Source organism: Ursus maritimus, unplaced genomic scaffold, assembly GCF_017311325.1.
Source record: "Ursus maritimus isolate PB19 unplaced genomic scaffold, ASM1731132v1 scaffold_18, whole genome shotgun sequence".
Taxonomy (NCBI): domain Eukaryota; kingdom Metazoa; phylum Chordata; class Mammalia; order Carnivora; family Ursidae; genus Ursus; species Ursus maritimus.
In genome coordinates, this window is record NW_024424230.1 from 17,561,755 (window position 1) to 17,575,335 (window position 13,581).

The following is a 13,581-nucleotide window of genomic DNA, read 5'->3' on the forward strand; positions in this document are numbered from 1 at the left end:
GTATGACATTATCCAGTAAGAGACATTTAACCAAAGTCCTCGGAGGGAAGTTCTTGCCTTTTTTACATTAGGACGTCCTCCTCAGGTCCCCGGAACCACTGAGGGGGTGGACGTGGCTACAACAGGTTTTATCAGTCTTGAAATCTCAGGCCACAAAGGCAGCCTCTTTTGGTTTTGACATCTTCAGAGGCTGCCCACACCCAATGGTGAGATTAGTGTGCCGAAGGCTCACTAACCAAACCAAGCAGGCTTGCTCCCTCAATCCGATCTCCAGAACGTTGGCCGCAAGTCACAAGGATTTCATGTTGAAACAGCCGAGCTGAAGTTCCTTTGTATCAACCCATAGGGAGCCTTCCCCTGCTGAAGTATGCTCTTTTCTCAGTCGTCTGACAAAGGAGACATGGGGTACGAGCAAGAGACAAAAGGATACAGGGAAAAGTCCTGGCACATCCCGAGGTAGGATGAAATACAAAAGCCACGGAGAGTCACCCATTCCTTCACAGCTGTGTGGCTGCTGGCCCTGCAAAGGGAGACCCCCGTGGTGGGAGCAAGGAAGTGGCACCATGGACGACAGGGCTCCCGGGGGCAGGACACTGGGATTCTCCCCAAATCCTGCTCTGTTTTTTCCCTCCAGGATGGAGACACCCCCCCCCCCCCCCCCCGCCGTCAGCACCGCTGCCTCACTCCAGTGCTAGCCGTGGTTGCACACAGGCTTGTCAATACACATCGGGAATTACCACCCTGAGGAAACCTGATCAGCCCATTGCAGCAGGAGCTGGACCTCCCCGATGAGAAGTCCCTTCAGTGGATCTGCTCCCTGAGGGGATCGGCAACACCCTGATGGGACAGGGTAGCTCCTGGGGAACAGATTTTGGGGCTGGCCTCATCTCCACAGCTAGTGGGACTGGACCACCGAGGCTTCCCAGCAGTTACAGAAGACGAGCTCCCCACTGGCCCTGGCCCACTGGTGGGCCAGGTCTCATGGACAGACCTCACTCACACCTTGATGGTGGGTGAGGCGTTAGACTAGAGATGACTCCAAATACAAATAAAACTCATTTGCACCACGAATCCATTTATCAACAGGTTAGATGTTGAAGTGCTTGAATTTGACTTTCAACCTTTCCCATGAATTGTCACAGAAATCTGAGTACTCCAAATCATCCACAGTGGAAAACGGACTCTGGGATGGCATGAGAAATGAGCAAAATTCGGAACTGAATGCCCAATAAATGAAGCACTTGACCAAAACAAGACATGGATTTGGACAGCAAGAATTTGGAGTTATCACCAATGTCAAGTTGAATCTATATATGTATTCATATATTATATATATATCTCTTTCTTTAGAAATGCAACTTTACAGCTGACTTTTCAAAAGCTAATAGAAAAGTAGAAACTGGCAATTATTTTTACATGTTTCCCCCCACCCCCAAATGAAGCCGTTAGGATGTAGCAATCACATGAAAATGAGGCTGTTGATTCCTCTATAAACTCTTTGGTTCTGTGGTTAAGGAGAGGATGTGTCACCAAGACTGCTAACCCTGACCCTCACTCCCCTTCCCTCCCCTGATGCTGAGACTCTGAACATAGAAGGAACCAAGTCTAAGGGATGCAAAGAACATTCAAGTGACATTATTCCCTGTACTCTGAGGAGTAGAGAGAATAGTTCAGTATCCCAACATCTTAAGCTTGGAGTCCATGGAACCTTTTGAGAGATTCCACGTTGGGGCAGAAAGCCATAAAGCAAAATTAAAGGGAAACAATAAAATCAAATCAATGACCCTTTCCTTTTGTTGCTCAGAAACAAAATTGATTACCTTTACACAGATCAATGACGCTATTAGTATTTTAGCCAGACAAGAGGAGATAATGAACTGAAACAAAAGATGTGAGAAATCCTCATCTTTGGTATTGTAGCTGTTGAGGTTTCTGTTGCTCTGTTCCGTGTTCTTTTGAAAAACTGCATAGGCACAAATTAAAGACAATCTTCAACTTTAAGATTACCGTGTGAGTTGTCAAATGAAGCAGTAGCCGCCGAGGCTTTTCCTTATATCTGTTCCTGTCTCAACCCTTTCTTTAAAATCTGCTTCCAAAAAATGTCCCAAGAGGTCTGTTTAAGCACAGTGTGTCTCGCTGTTTTTTTTTTGTTTTTGTTTCTTTTTTTTCTGGCGTGCTTCCTTCTTGTTGGTGGTGATTTTCACTGATTTACGTATTTATTTATTCATTTTAATGGAACAGTTTTGTTTGTTGCAGAAGTAGGTGCAGAAAAAGTTTCTTTGGTTTCGATTAAGTAATTCATAAAAAAGTCAGTCTCAAGTGTCTGTAAAGAATCATTGCAGCGTTTGGCTTGCTTCGAACACCCCCATGGGGCCCACCTGGGGCCATTCACTGGTAAATATGCACATCGTGACCTTTGCAATCTCCCAGAGTTCTGTGGGCGCTCTTCTGCGTGCTGTGGGAAGGTGACAGCCAGGAACCAGAGCTGGAGTGGCAAAGCCACTCCCTGGGTGGCTTGGCTAGCCGGTCCGCTCAGCCCGATGGTGAGCCAAATGCAAGAGCTGAATGCCATTTGGAATTGCAGAGGTTTTCTGATTTCTAAAAGTAATCACAGTATTTTTAGGCTAGAAAATGGCAAGTAATAAATGTCTTTGGTTTGCAGTATTCTGCTTCTTTGGTGTGCTGTGTTTTCTCCAGATTTACTCAGCTGTTTTGCAAGGATGATTCGACAATGGAAGAGATTTGGGACTAGATGACCCTCATGACTAACACATATGGTGGTTTGAATTACTTCTTTTTTTTTTTTTTTTATCTTGCTAGAAAACACTGAAAAACGTCCCTACCAATGATGGATGAGGAAACAACCGAAATCTGAAAGAGTGAGAATGAATCATGTGGTAGTTACAATGCACAGTAGGAGGAACCAGGTAACTAATAACCGAGAAGGATACATCAATGATCTAAAAAAATCTAGATCTTTTAAAATGCTGCATCTGCTCCATGTACCGTAACAGTTAAATCGGCCTCCTGAGTGTGCGTCTGCATTATGTACAAACAGAATTTGTAGCAAACTGCAAAATGTGCTTGAAGCCATATTCCCAACGATTCCCCAATGACTTCACAATCAGCGTCTTGAAAATCCAGATGTGGTGAATCCAGAACCTTCCTTACTTCTCTGTTTATCTACGTTGTGCTTGATACGTTGAGCTCAAGAGAACTGATTTTTTTTTTTTTTTTGATGGATCTAAGACCACGTGAGATTTCCAGGAGGTAAGGAAAAAAAATTGTAAACTGGATCAACTTAAAGCTTTCTAAACTATTCAATGGAACGATGCCTGAGTTGGAAAAACAGGTCCTTGGATTTTTTTTTTTTAATTTCCTTATTTAAAAGTTGTGCTCAGTAATTATCATTCTGATGTTTTTATGTTATGGCTGTGAACTTTGGTGTACTGTGGTATGATGAGGCTAAGCACTTGGAAAGCAAATGAGGTCATTCTTGTTGCTAGAAGAATCTTTCATGGTAGTATCTTGAGAGCCTAAACTCAGAATCCTTACACAGACCAAATTCCCACTGTGACACATGGGAACTCTGACTGCAAAAGGGCCCGAAGTGGGACTGCTGACATCTGAAGAGATCCCAAGCTTGGCTGACACCACACTGAAATCAACTCGCTCCAGGAAGGCCCCCATTTGGGTTTCTGGGATGCTTAGCATGCTCAGAGGACAATGTCCGGTTCAAAAAGATTAATTTTCAGCTTGCACTTGGACTCCATTGCCATTAAAAACAAAACAAAAAAGAACACCTGGCCTATGATTACAGCTAGAATAGAAGTTTCTTTTCAAGAGAATTGTGCTTTCAAATCACCAGTGAAGGGCCCCAGCTAAGAATCCGGTGTCTTTTTCCTTTGTGTTTTCTTTCGTGTCGGTTGTCCTCGTCTGGGGGTGACCTGTGCCCAACCAAGAGTCCTTCCATCACGCTTTGGTACAAGTGCTGGAGGTGGACGAGGAGCCCCCCGTGCTCAGATCGTCCTGCCATTTCTCCAGGCTGCGGCGCCGGGCGTTCATGAAGAAGTTGCTGACGGTCGTAAGCTCCAGGCCCAGCTGCTGGGAAATGGTGATCTGCATCTCTTTGGACGGGCGTTTGTTCTCCTTGAAGATGGCAAAGAGTGTTCGGCGTTGGAGGTCGGTGAACACCAGGCGGGATTTCTTCTGGGAATTGTTCCTGTCTTTGTTTGGTTCTTGCTCTTTGCGTTTGCACGCTTGAAGGGAAAGAGAAGAAGGAGCGAGTCAGTACGAGTGTGAGAACCAGCCCCCGAAAAGGTGAGCCATTGAAAACATTGACAGAGTCGTACAAGGGGATGTAAACCGTTAAACTTTATTGTGCGAATTGCCCAGCTGTCAATAAGCAGCCTTCATGGTTTGTCTCCGGGTGATGGGAGGCACCAGTGAGTGTAGAGGGGAGGAAGGGGAGAACGGCAGGGCGGCTCTGCACGGTCTGGTTTTCAACCAGTAGCAGCCCCCTGCCTCCCAGCACACCCTTAAAATTCTTCATCTCTGAAATCAGGCACCGTGAAGGGAGTGATGACTCCAGGTCCCCAGCGGGAGCCTGGGCAGACAGTCCCTCTCTTTCATATTCAGCTTCTAGAAGTGTTTACAGCTGAGCTGAAATGACTTTCTGAAGCCAAAACTTAAAAGTGCATAATTTTTTCAAAGTCAAAACTTCTACCCCTGTGATTCAAAAAATTGTTAACAGAATGAAATTAGAAGTGACAGAATGATGGTATCATCCCAACCCAAATCCCCTCCTTCCAGACTTTGACTTTTGAAAAATTAAGGAAAAACAAAACGAGGAGGGAAAGGCTGAAAGAAGTTGGTTTAGCCAACTCCAGTTTGGGTAGTTTGCAGTGAAGCCCATATAAGAGGACGGGGACTGACGGTGGCAGAAGCAGCCCGACCTAAGCAGGACAGTAATGTATGCGTCAACTACCTCCGTCTTACCCGACAAGTTCCCAGAAGGCAGGGAGCAGGTCTATGTAATATTCCCCACTGGCTCGTTTGGGAGCCGTGGACATAATGGAATACTTGGGATGCCGAGGTCACGTGATGCCTGGACTCTCTCAGGGGGTCTGTACACTTCATAGACTGACGCGGGTCTCAGAAAAGAGACTCGGAAGGGTGAAATAACACGGCGCATACAAATCAGGATTGTAAACATGAGAACACCTGTTCAAGTCACTGGAAAGAAAGCTCAGCCCGCCCAGGGGTGCGGCATCGACAGAGCTAACCCGAGAAAGGCAAGGAGGCAGCAGAGACGCTCTTTCCGGGATCACACCCTACCGGACGTTCTGGGCCCAGGTTGGGAATTCCTTTGTGCTAGACTGACAGTCCCCCAGGGCGAGCAGCCTGGGCATTGCCTGGATGTCTCCGCACACTTCTCAAAGCCCTGGTTTGCCAGTTTCGCGTCTGAGCCCTGGGTCGGGGCGTGGCCTTCTGCAGGGAGCATCTTGTGCAGGGGAGCCGCTACCGTTGGAGTATCGGGGGGATAGCCTTCCACCTGACGGGTCTTACAATTCAACCCGAGGACCAGCATGCACAGAGAAGATCTTGTGGACGCCGGAGTCCCCCCACCTAACCGGCCCTTCTCCCCGGTGGGCGCTCTCGCCGTAAAGGAGTGTCACTCCTGAAATACAGGAGAAGTGAAGACACTTCGCTTTGCTAAATGCTTTCTACCTGATTTTCTTCCTTCTTTCTTTTTAAAGATAAAAGTAATCATAGTACCTTTGAAATTAAATATGCACACACACACACCCCAAAATACACCGATGAAAGCAATTTGTTTCCACCTGAAAACCCATTCTCTGGGAGGGTCGGACTTCCTCAGAGAAGGCGTACTTCCCGGGCAACGGCAGCTCTGGCAGAAAGGCCGAGATGCCGCACACCTGTTCACTCCTCACAGGCGCGTCCCCCTAAAGGCAGCCTCCTTGCTCATCCCTGCCGGGGTCTTCCATCTATGTTGGGTTCTGTACGTTTACCACACCCTTATCTTCACACTCTCTCTTGTCCAATCTCCAGTCTTCCTCAGTTGTGCTTCTCAACCCAGAGAGCTTGTTCAAATGCAGACTCCGGGGCAGGCAGCCTGGGGTGCAGCCTGAGAACCTGCATTTCTCACGAGCTCCCGGGAGATGCAAATGCAGCTGGTCCGCTCACCTCAGCTGGCTCCCAAGCAGGACCCCGACTTCTGAAATCTCAGAGGAGCACCCTGAGGGAAAGGAAAGCTCAGAGCCAGGCAAGCCTCGATTCACAGCCCGGCTGCTTCTCCCACAGGGCCTTGGGACCTCGGCAGATGGCTTCACGCCTCAGAGCCCGTGTTCCTCATCCCATGGAAGTGACGGTGCTGACCTGCAGAGGTCCAAGAGAGCATGGACAGGTGCTCCCTCCCCAGCTTCCCTCTCACTGCATTTCCCCAGGAATCCTGAGGTAGGTAAGCTGGCAGAATCATTTTTATTTTAAAATGAAATAAATTGAGGGGTGCCTGGGCGGCTCAGTCCATTAAGCGTCTGTCTTTGGCTCAGGTCATGATCCCGGGCGTCCTGGGATTGAGTCCCTGTGAAGTCTCCCTGCTCAGTGGGGCATCTGCTTCTCCCTCTTCCCCTCCTCCGACTTGTTCTCTCAATCTCTCTTTCTCAAATACATAAATAAAATCTTTTTAAAAAATGAAATAAATTGAGACCTAGACAGGGTAAGCCATTGACCTGAGCTCCCATTCCAAGTCCGCTTCAGACCTAGGCTAAGAATCCAGTCCTTCCCTCTCTCTATCTTTCTCGTCTACAGAAACAGCACCCACGCCATTGGCACATCAGAGGGGATCTGTTTGCAGGGCAGCCTCTGGGGCTCCCCCACCACCACCCAGAGATTCTGCTTTTCACCCATATGGGGCAGGGTTCTAGAATCTGTGTTTTTACAAACCTCCTTGACCCCTCCTGAGACGTGGGAACCAGCGTGCCTACCTACACTTCAGGTCCCAGACTATTGTCCCCACCCCAGCCTCGTGGGACATCCGGTGCCAAGCCTTCATCGGGAGGATTCTGCGTAAACAGTGGTACATGGCAATCTCCTGATAACAAAATCTGGGCAAATATCCTCTACAAACATTGGCTTGCCTCCTGCCTTGTTTTCTCTTTTGGTCTTCCCGGGGTCGGGGGTGGTGTCCCAGGTGCGTGACCTCAGCCGTGAGTGTGGGAGGGTGTAGAGAGGAACGGGGACCAGAACTAGTTGGTTCTGTGAGGCAGATACAGGCCGCGGTCAACCTGGAACCACACTTCCCCTTGCTACCTGGTCCCACAGGTGCAGGGGCTTCAGCCCGGCAAGGCGCCCGCCCACCTTGCACCACAGCTGCATCCTCATCACTGAGTCGTAGAACGAGAGGGCTCTTGTCTGGCCCAGCGAGCTGAGCCGGAGCCGACGCCGGAGGCTGAACCCCATCACAGCCTTCTTCCCATAACATCTCGGGAATGTGGGTAGTGATGTAGGTTCTCATCGCACAGTCGGTGAAGGTTCAGGGACATGCTTACGGTGACATCTCGCACTGGAGCGAGGACATAGACCCAGAGACCCCTTCCCAGTCTCCCTAGTGCCCGGGGAAGCCATGAAGTAAGAGGAAGCCAACACCGGGTCAGTGGGTCAGCTCCTCGGCACCCCCCTGCTCTGGCCCCGAAGCTTCTCACACTTGGCGGGGGGCGGAGGGGGGGTTCCCGTGAATTCAGGCCCCTGTTGGACAAGCTCTCCTGTTTGGGCTGAAACACTCCCACTTGTTTTCGGAGAACTCAGCCCGACGGTTTGCTGCAGAGTTACTGCTGGAAGGTCCTTTGGGCTGGGGCATAACGGCCTCAACTGACAGGAAAGGAAAATGTCTCACAGAAATGAGTTCTCCTCCTAAGACTTGAAACGAAAGACTTTGTAGTTTTATTTTTCTTGAACAACTGACTGAGGAAGAGGCTGACATGGATCAGGGCCTGGCAGTTCCCACTGACCTAAGTGCACAGCCCAGCTATGTGACCTGGGTGTGATCGCCGGGCCTCCCAGTGCCTTCCTCTCCCTAGTGCTCATTGGGCCGGACAGGGCTGCCCAGGGCCTTCCCACCTTGGTGATGGATTTGCCTTCATGGGCCTCTCCCTCTATCTAGTACCATTTCACTGGTTGTCCCAAACCAAAGGCAGATGCTGTCTTTCTCAGTGACACCTGTTCATCTCTCCTCTGGCGGGCAGAGAATTACGGAAATATTGGCTGTTACCTGTAAGCTTAATATACAATTGTGTTAATATACACAATCTGTTCTGTCTGGAAAGTCCCACACTGGGCAGGTGCCTCTTTTGGGGTACTTATGCCACCTACCTAGTAGAAAGTGGAATCAGGAGCTTCTTTCCCCCCCCCCCAAGGCAAGAAGCTTCAGGGTTTGAGCTCTGGGACAACCTCGCAAGGATCCTAGGGGGCGCTCATGAGTTATATGCTGGAGGAAGGTGGAAGGGCAGGCACTGAGTGAGTTAGCAGGGCAAGCATGGCCTGGGTGTGCCAACATCGTCCTCCCCTGGCTTCTCCTCTTATCTCTGATCTTTCAGACTGGATTTTAAAACCAGTGTGTTGTTCTCAGTGTGTTGTTTCTTTTTCATGAGCTTTCAGGCCTCTCCCTGTCCTCCAGGAATCCAGCAGCTCTTCCCACCTCTGCCCCAGCCCTGGCTTTCCCTCCTCCACTCCACCTGACTCAGCACCTCCCGCCCCTCCAACTTCCTGTATAGGCCAGGTTGACCCTGGAGTCCTGCGGAAATGACTTGTCCTTCCAACCCTCCCCCCTGGAAACCACAAGAACACGGGCCAGAGAGGTCCTTGCAGAGGCCGGTAGGAAGGTGAGCAGAGTTCCTGAAGAGGAGGGGAGTCCTGGCTCCACCAGCAAAGCATGATGCTTGGGGCTGGGCAAGGGGGAGCCAATGCCAAAGGGGAATCCGCAAGAAGCACCAATCTCAGGTGTAGGCAGGGAAGGATCCATCTGTGTGGTTTCCAAGATCCCTGGAAGGCCTGCTGCCCCCACACCCCCAGACTCCCCTCTGCGCATTGGCTCATGCTGAGGGTGCCTGCTTTAGCTTAATCAGATGGGTTGAAGACTTAGCCCCTGCCAGACTGACTGCCCTCCTTCCCCTTGGGAAAAGAGTCATTTTAAATTCTCCACAGCAGCCGTCCTGTCCCTTCGTGTGAATGAGGAGAGGCTCCTAGAGCAGGCTTTGACGGGGGAGCGGAGGCTTACAGGAAGCAGGTGCCCCCAAGGGGGCAGAGCAGCCCCACGGCGGGAACTGAGGCAGACTAATTGCAAAATTGACCCCAATTCTTCCCTTCCCAATATCTGTACCCCCTGCAACGTGACTCTGTAGCTCCTCCCAGCACGAGATGGCATCTGCTTGCCTTTGCTGGGGATCTGGGCTGGCCAGATGATTTGCTTTAGCCAAACAAATGTGGCAGAATTGACAGTGGGCAGTTCTGAGCCCAGGCCTCAAGGAACCATGTGCTTTGTTCATGCTCTTGGAGCGCTGCCTGGCGGCCACGTGACAAGCCCAGGCCAGCCTGGGTCAGTGGGCCTCGTGGCCCCGGCAGCTGACTGTAGGCGCATGAGTGAGTCCAGCCGAGACCACCCAAGCGTGGCCCTGGAGCAGCAGAACTGCCCAGCTGACCCACAGACTCCAGAGCAAAAACAAATGGTTATGGCTTTCCGCTACTGGTTTTGCGGTTCTGTGTTATGTAGCATTGTTGTGGTGATAGATACAGAAGCCAAGGAAAACCTTTGCCTTCCTGCCCAGGGAAAGTCAAATGTCCGATAAAAAGTCTCCGCTTGACACCGAGACCTGGTTATCAGCTGCGTGACCTTGAGCCTCAGTTCCCTCATCTACCTCATCTGTAAAATGGGGATACGAACGCCCACCACTCCGGACATCAAGAGGCCAGCTGTGGGGCACCTGGGTGGCTCGGTCAGTTAAGCATCTGCCTTCGGCTCAGGTCATGATCCTGGCATCCTGGGATCGAGCCCTGAGTGGGGCTCCCTGCTCAGTAGAGTCTGCTTTTCCCTCTGCTCCTCCCCCCAGCTTGTGCTCTCTCTCTTTCGCTCTGCTCTCTCTCTAATAAATAAATAAAAATTTTAAAAACGGAGGCCAGCTGTAGCCCTTGGCACATAGTACGTGCTTAGTAAATGTAAATATTCTTTTTCCCTTCATAGAAAAAGAAGGAAAAAGGGGATAAGAAGCTAAGGTTACGGGTGCCTGGGTAGCGCAGTCAGTTAAGTGTCCAACTCTTGATTTCGACTCAGATCATGATCTCAGGGTTGTGAGATCGAGCCCCACATGGGGCTCTGTGCTCAGCGCAGAGAGTCTGCTGAAGACTCTCTCTCCCTCTGCCCCTCCCCTCCCCATGCGCTCTCTCTCAAAAATAAATAAATCTTTAAAAAAATAAGAAAAATTCACAATTTGAAATGGTTTTCCAAGGCTTACTCAATGGTAGATGACCTGCCCAGAGGGCTAGTGGCAAAGAAAAGGTTAAGGAGATTTGTTTTCATTGTGAAGTTGTCTCATAGCCAATAATCAGCCTCACAGAAAAGGTAAAACCGTGATGTGTTTGCATGTATGTGTCAGAGACCCTAATAGGCTTGGGACGACTGGTGTTTCCTAACATCACTAATTTACGTCCAAATACATTCTACATATGATGGGTATTGCTAGCCCCTAATAAATAATGCAGAAGGGCCATATTCTCCTTGCATTCAGTAAATACTTTCCCTGAATAGTTCAATGTGATCTTGCCAGGGTGCAGGGTGGGGGTGGGAGAGGAAGTCATGGAGGTGTGCGCTTGTCAGCGGTCACTTGACCTCCGAGTATACGAGTTTGGAAGATATGTTAAGGAGAATCAGTGCCAGCTCTCAGTTGGAGAGCCTCAAGCTGCCGGCGTACAAGGGCTTGTGCAGGGTGGGAGAGTGACTCTGTCTAGCAAGGAAGGCACACACACCAGGCTGGAGCTGTGCTGGAAAGATCAGCTGGGTTGTACTGGAAAAACTAATTACAAACGTAAATTCATGTTTTTAGCTCCACCCTTGTTCCAAGAAACCTATGGGTTTTTCTTTTTAAGTTTTCATTTGAATTCCAGTTAGTTAACATACAGTATACTATTAGTTTCCAGTGTACAGTATAGTGATTCAGCACTTCCATACGTCACACTGTGCTCATCACGACCAGAGCTCTCCTTCATCCCCTTCACCTCTTTAACCCCCACCCACCTCCCCTCTGGTGACCATCTCTGTAGTTAAGAGTCTGTTTCTTGGTTTGCTTCTCTCTCCTTTTTTGTCCCTTTGCTCTTTTGTTTTGTTTCTTAAATTCCACATATGAGTGAAATCAGACACATGAAAAGATGCCCCACATCACTGATCATCAGGGAAATGCAAATCAAAACCACAGTGAGCGATCGCCTCACACCTGTCAGGATGGCTAAAATCAACAGCACAAGGAACAATGAGTGTTGGCGAGGATGCGGAGAAAGGGGAACCCTCTTATGCTGCTGGTGGGAATGCAAACTGGTGCAGCCACTCTGGAGAACAGTATGGAGGTTCCTCAAAAAGTTGAAAATAGAACTACCCTACGAGCTACCAATTGCACTACTAGCTATTTCCCCAGAGGCTACAAAAATACTCATTCAAAAGGATACACGCAGCCCAATGTTTATAATAGCAGCATTATCTGCAACAGCCATATGGAAACAGCCCAAGTGTCCACTGACTGATGAATGGATCAAGAAGATGTAGTATATCTATACAATGGAATACTACTCAGCCATAAAAAAGAATGAAATTTTGCCATTTGTAATGACATGGCTGGCGTTAGAGTATTATGCTAAGTGAAATAAGTCAGTCAGAGAAACCTATGGAGTGCAGGTAAGAAGAAGGAAATAAACTCCCTTTACTTTCCTGCTCTGAAGAAGTGGCCCTTTGGTACTGACAGGTGAGCAAGCCCAAGGAAAAGGTGACGGTGTCCAGGAGGGTCCCCTGCCTTTGGAACTAATCTTCATATCGAAGAGCTTTGAAAACAGTAACAGGATCCCCTGCATTCAAATAGGGAAGCAGCATATAGGGGAGTTACATACTCTGAGAATACATATTGAATGTTCCGAAAGCCATCAGTGCTGGTAAGTCTCAGCAATGCAGGCTTCTCGGGCAGCAAAGGACTAGGTGCTGGCACATGGCTACCGGGGCAGGGAGAGGAGGGTCTGACACACAAGACTGAGGGCTCCAGCTCTAAGCTTTAGTCCCTGAGGGCCAGGGGTGGCAGGGGCCCTGATTCCCTACCTGTGAGGTGGGAGGGCTTGATGGAGGGGAAGGGGCTGCAAGGGACATGATCTTTTTAAATCGTTTAACTATCTTGTGCTGTCTAAAACTTGGAAACTATAAATAGTTTGCAGTTAAATGCTTTGCAGTTTTCCCTGCCTCCCTCTGATTCCTGACCTTGGTCCATATTACTATGGAGCCAGTACAGTGAACTTGGCCCCTGAGAGCTAAACTCTAACTTCACTCTGATTTCTGCAAACGTCCCTGGCCTGAATCAGACGGGAAACTTAATGGCTCTGTCTCCAGGTGGGGAGCTGGCTTTCCTCACGGATCGGATGCCAACCCACTCAGGCAGCGGGGCCAGTGACATCCAGACCCACATCCATTTGAGAGGCCAAGAGGAGAGACAGGGAGGAAGCACCACGCAAATGGACTTGGAGTCATTCTTGGTTGTTGGGTTTTATCCTTCCTTCTTTCCCTTCGAACTGTGAGTACAGACAAAACCCTGGCGAGAAAATCCGCTAAACCATTTGGCAAATTTTCCTGGACAGCCCAGGCACTCCAGGTTGAAGGACGACGTGGCAGGGAGAGAGCTGCTGCCTGGCTTCTTAGAGCAACTATGAGCTGGGGATGGGGAAGTAGGGGGGAAGGGGAGAGAGAGAAAGGAGAGAGGAGGGAGAAGAATCGAGAGAGCATGGGGGCCGTGCATACGTGAGCGCGCACAGCCACTCCTCATTCAGGAGACGCTGGAAGGGGTCATGTCCAAAGTGCAGAGATGTCAGCAGCCCCAGGAGGCTTGGAATCGCCCCTGAGTGCCTGAGCCACACCTCCGACTTCACTTCTGACGTGGGGCAAATTTCTGCTCATCTGGGTATCCTGCAGTACCCTCTTCTCATCTGGAAATGTGGATGATAAATGATAAATCTCTGCTTCTCTATAGCCTGCCCCTGCCTTGGCTTGGGTTTGGGGAGGGTGATAATGACAAATGTTAGAGCAACTCCCCGATGTCCATTTATTGTCAAATGAAAGGGAGCCGGCAAGCCACCGTGCTCAGTTCCCGCGCCTCAAAGACACTCTGAAGAAAACAGGTTTTATTTCCTGTCTTTATTTTTACCTTCAATACAAAGACACTGAAGGGGACTCAGGACATGGGGGTCCTTGGATGCCTGACAACTTTTGTAGGTAGAGGTAGAGCCAGAAAGAGGCCCAAGTGGCCCCAGAAGGTGAATCTTCCA

At 49.5% G+C, this 13,581-nt stretch overlaps 1 protein-coding gene across 1 annotated transcript in view; it reads right to left on the reverse strand.

The window, feature by feature from the left end:
* Positions 1-678: 678 nt before the first annotated feature.
* Positions 679-13,581, reverse strand: part of ONECUT2 (one cut homeobox 2) — a 46,205-nt gene continuing 33,302 nt past the window's right edge. Inside the window, exon 2 of the mRNA XM_008705475.2 lies at positions 679-4,259. Coding sequence (XP_008703697.2) covers positions 3,973-4,259 — 287 coding nt within the window. The 3' untranslated portion in view covers positions 679-3,972. The remainder of the gene's footprint in view (positions 4,260-13,581) is intronic.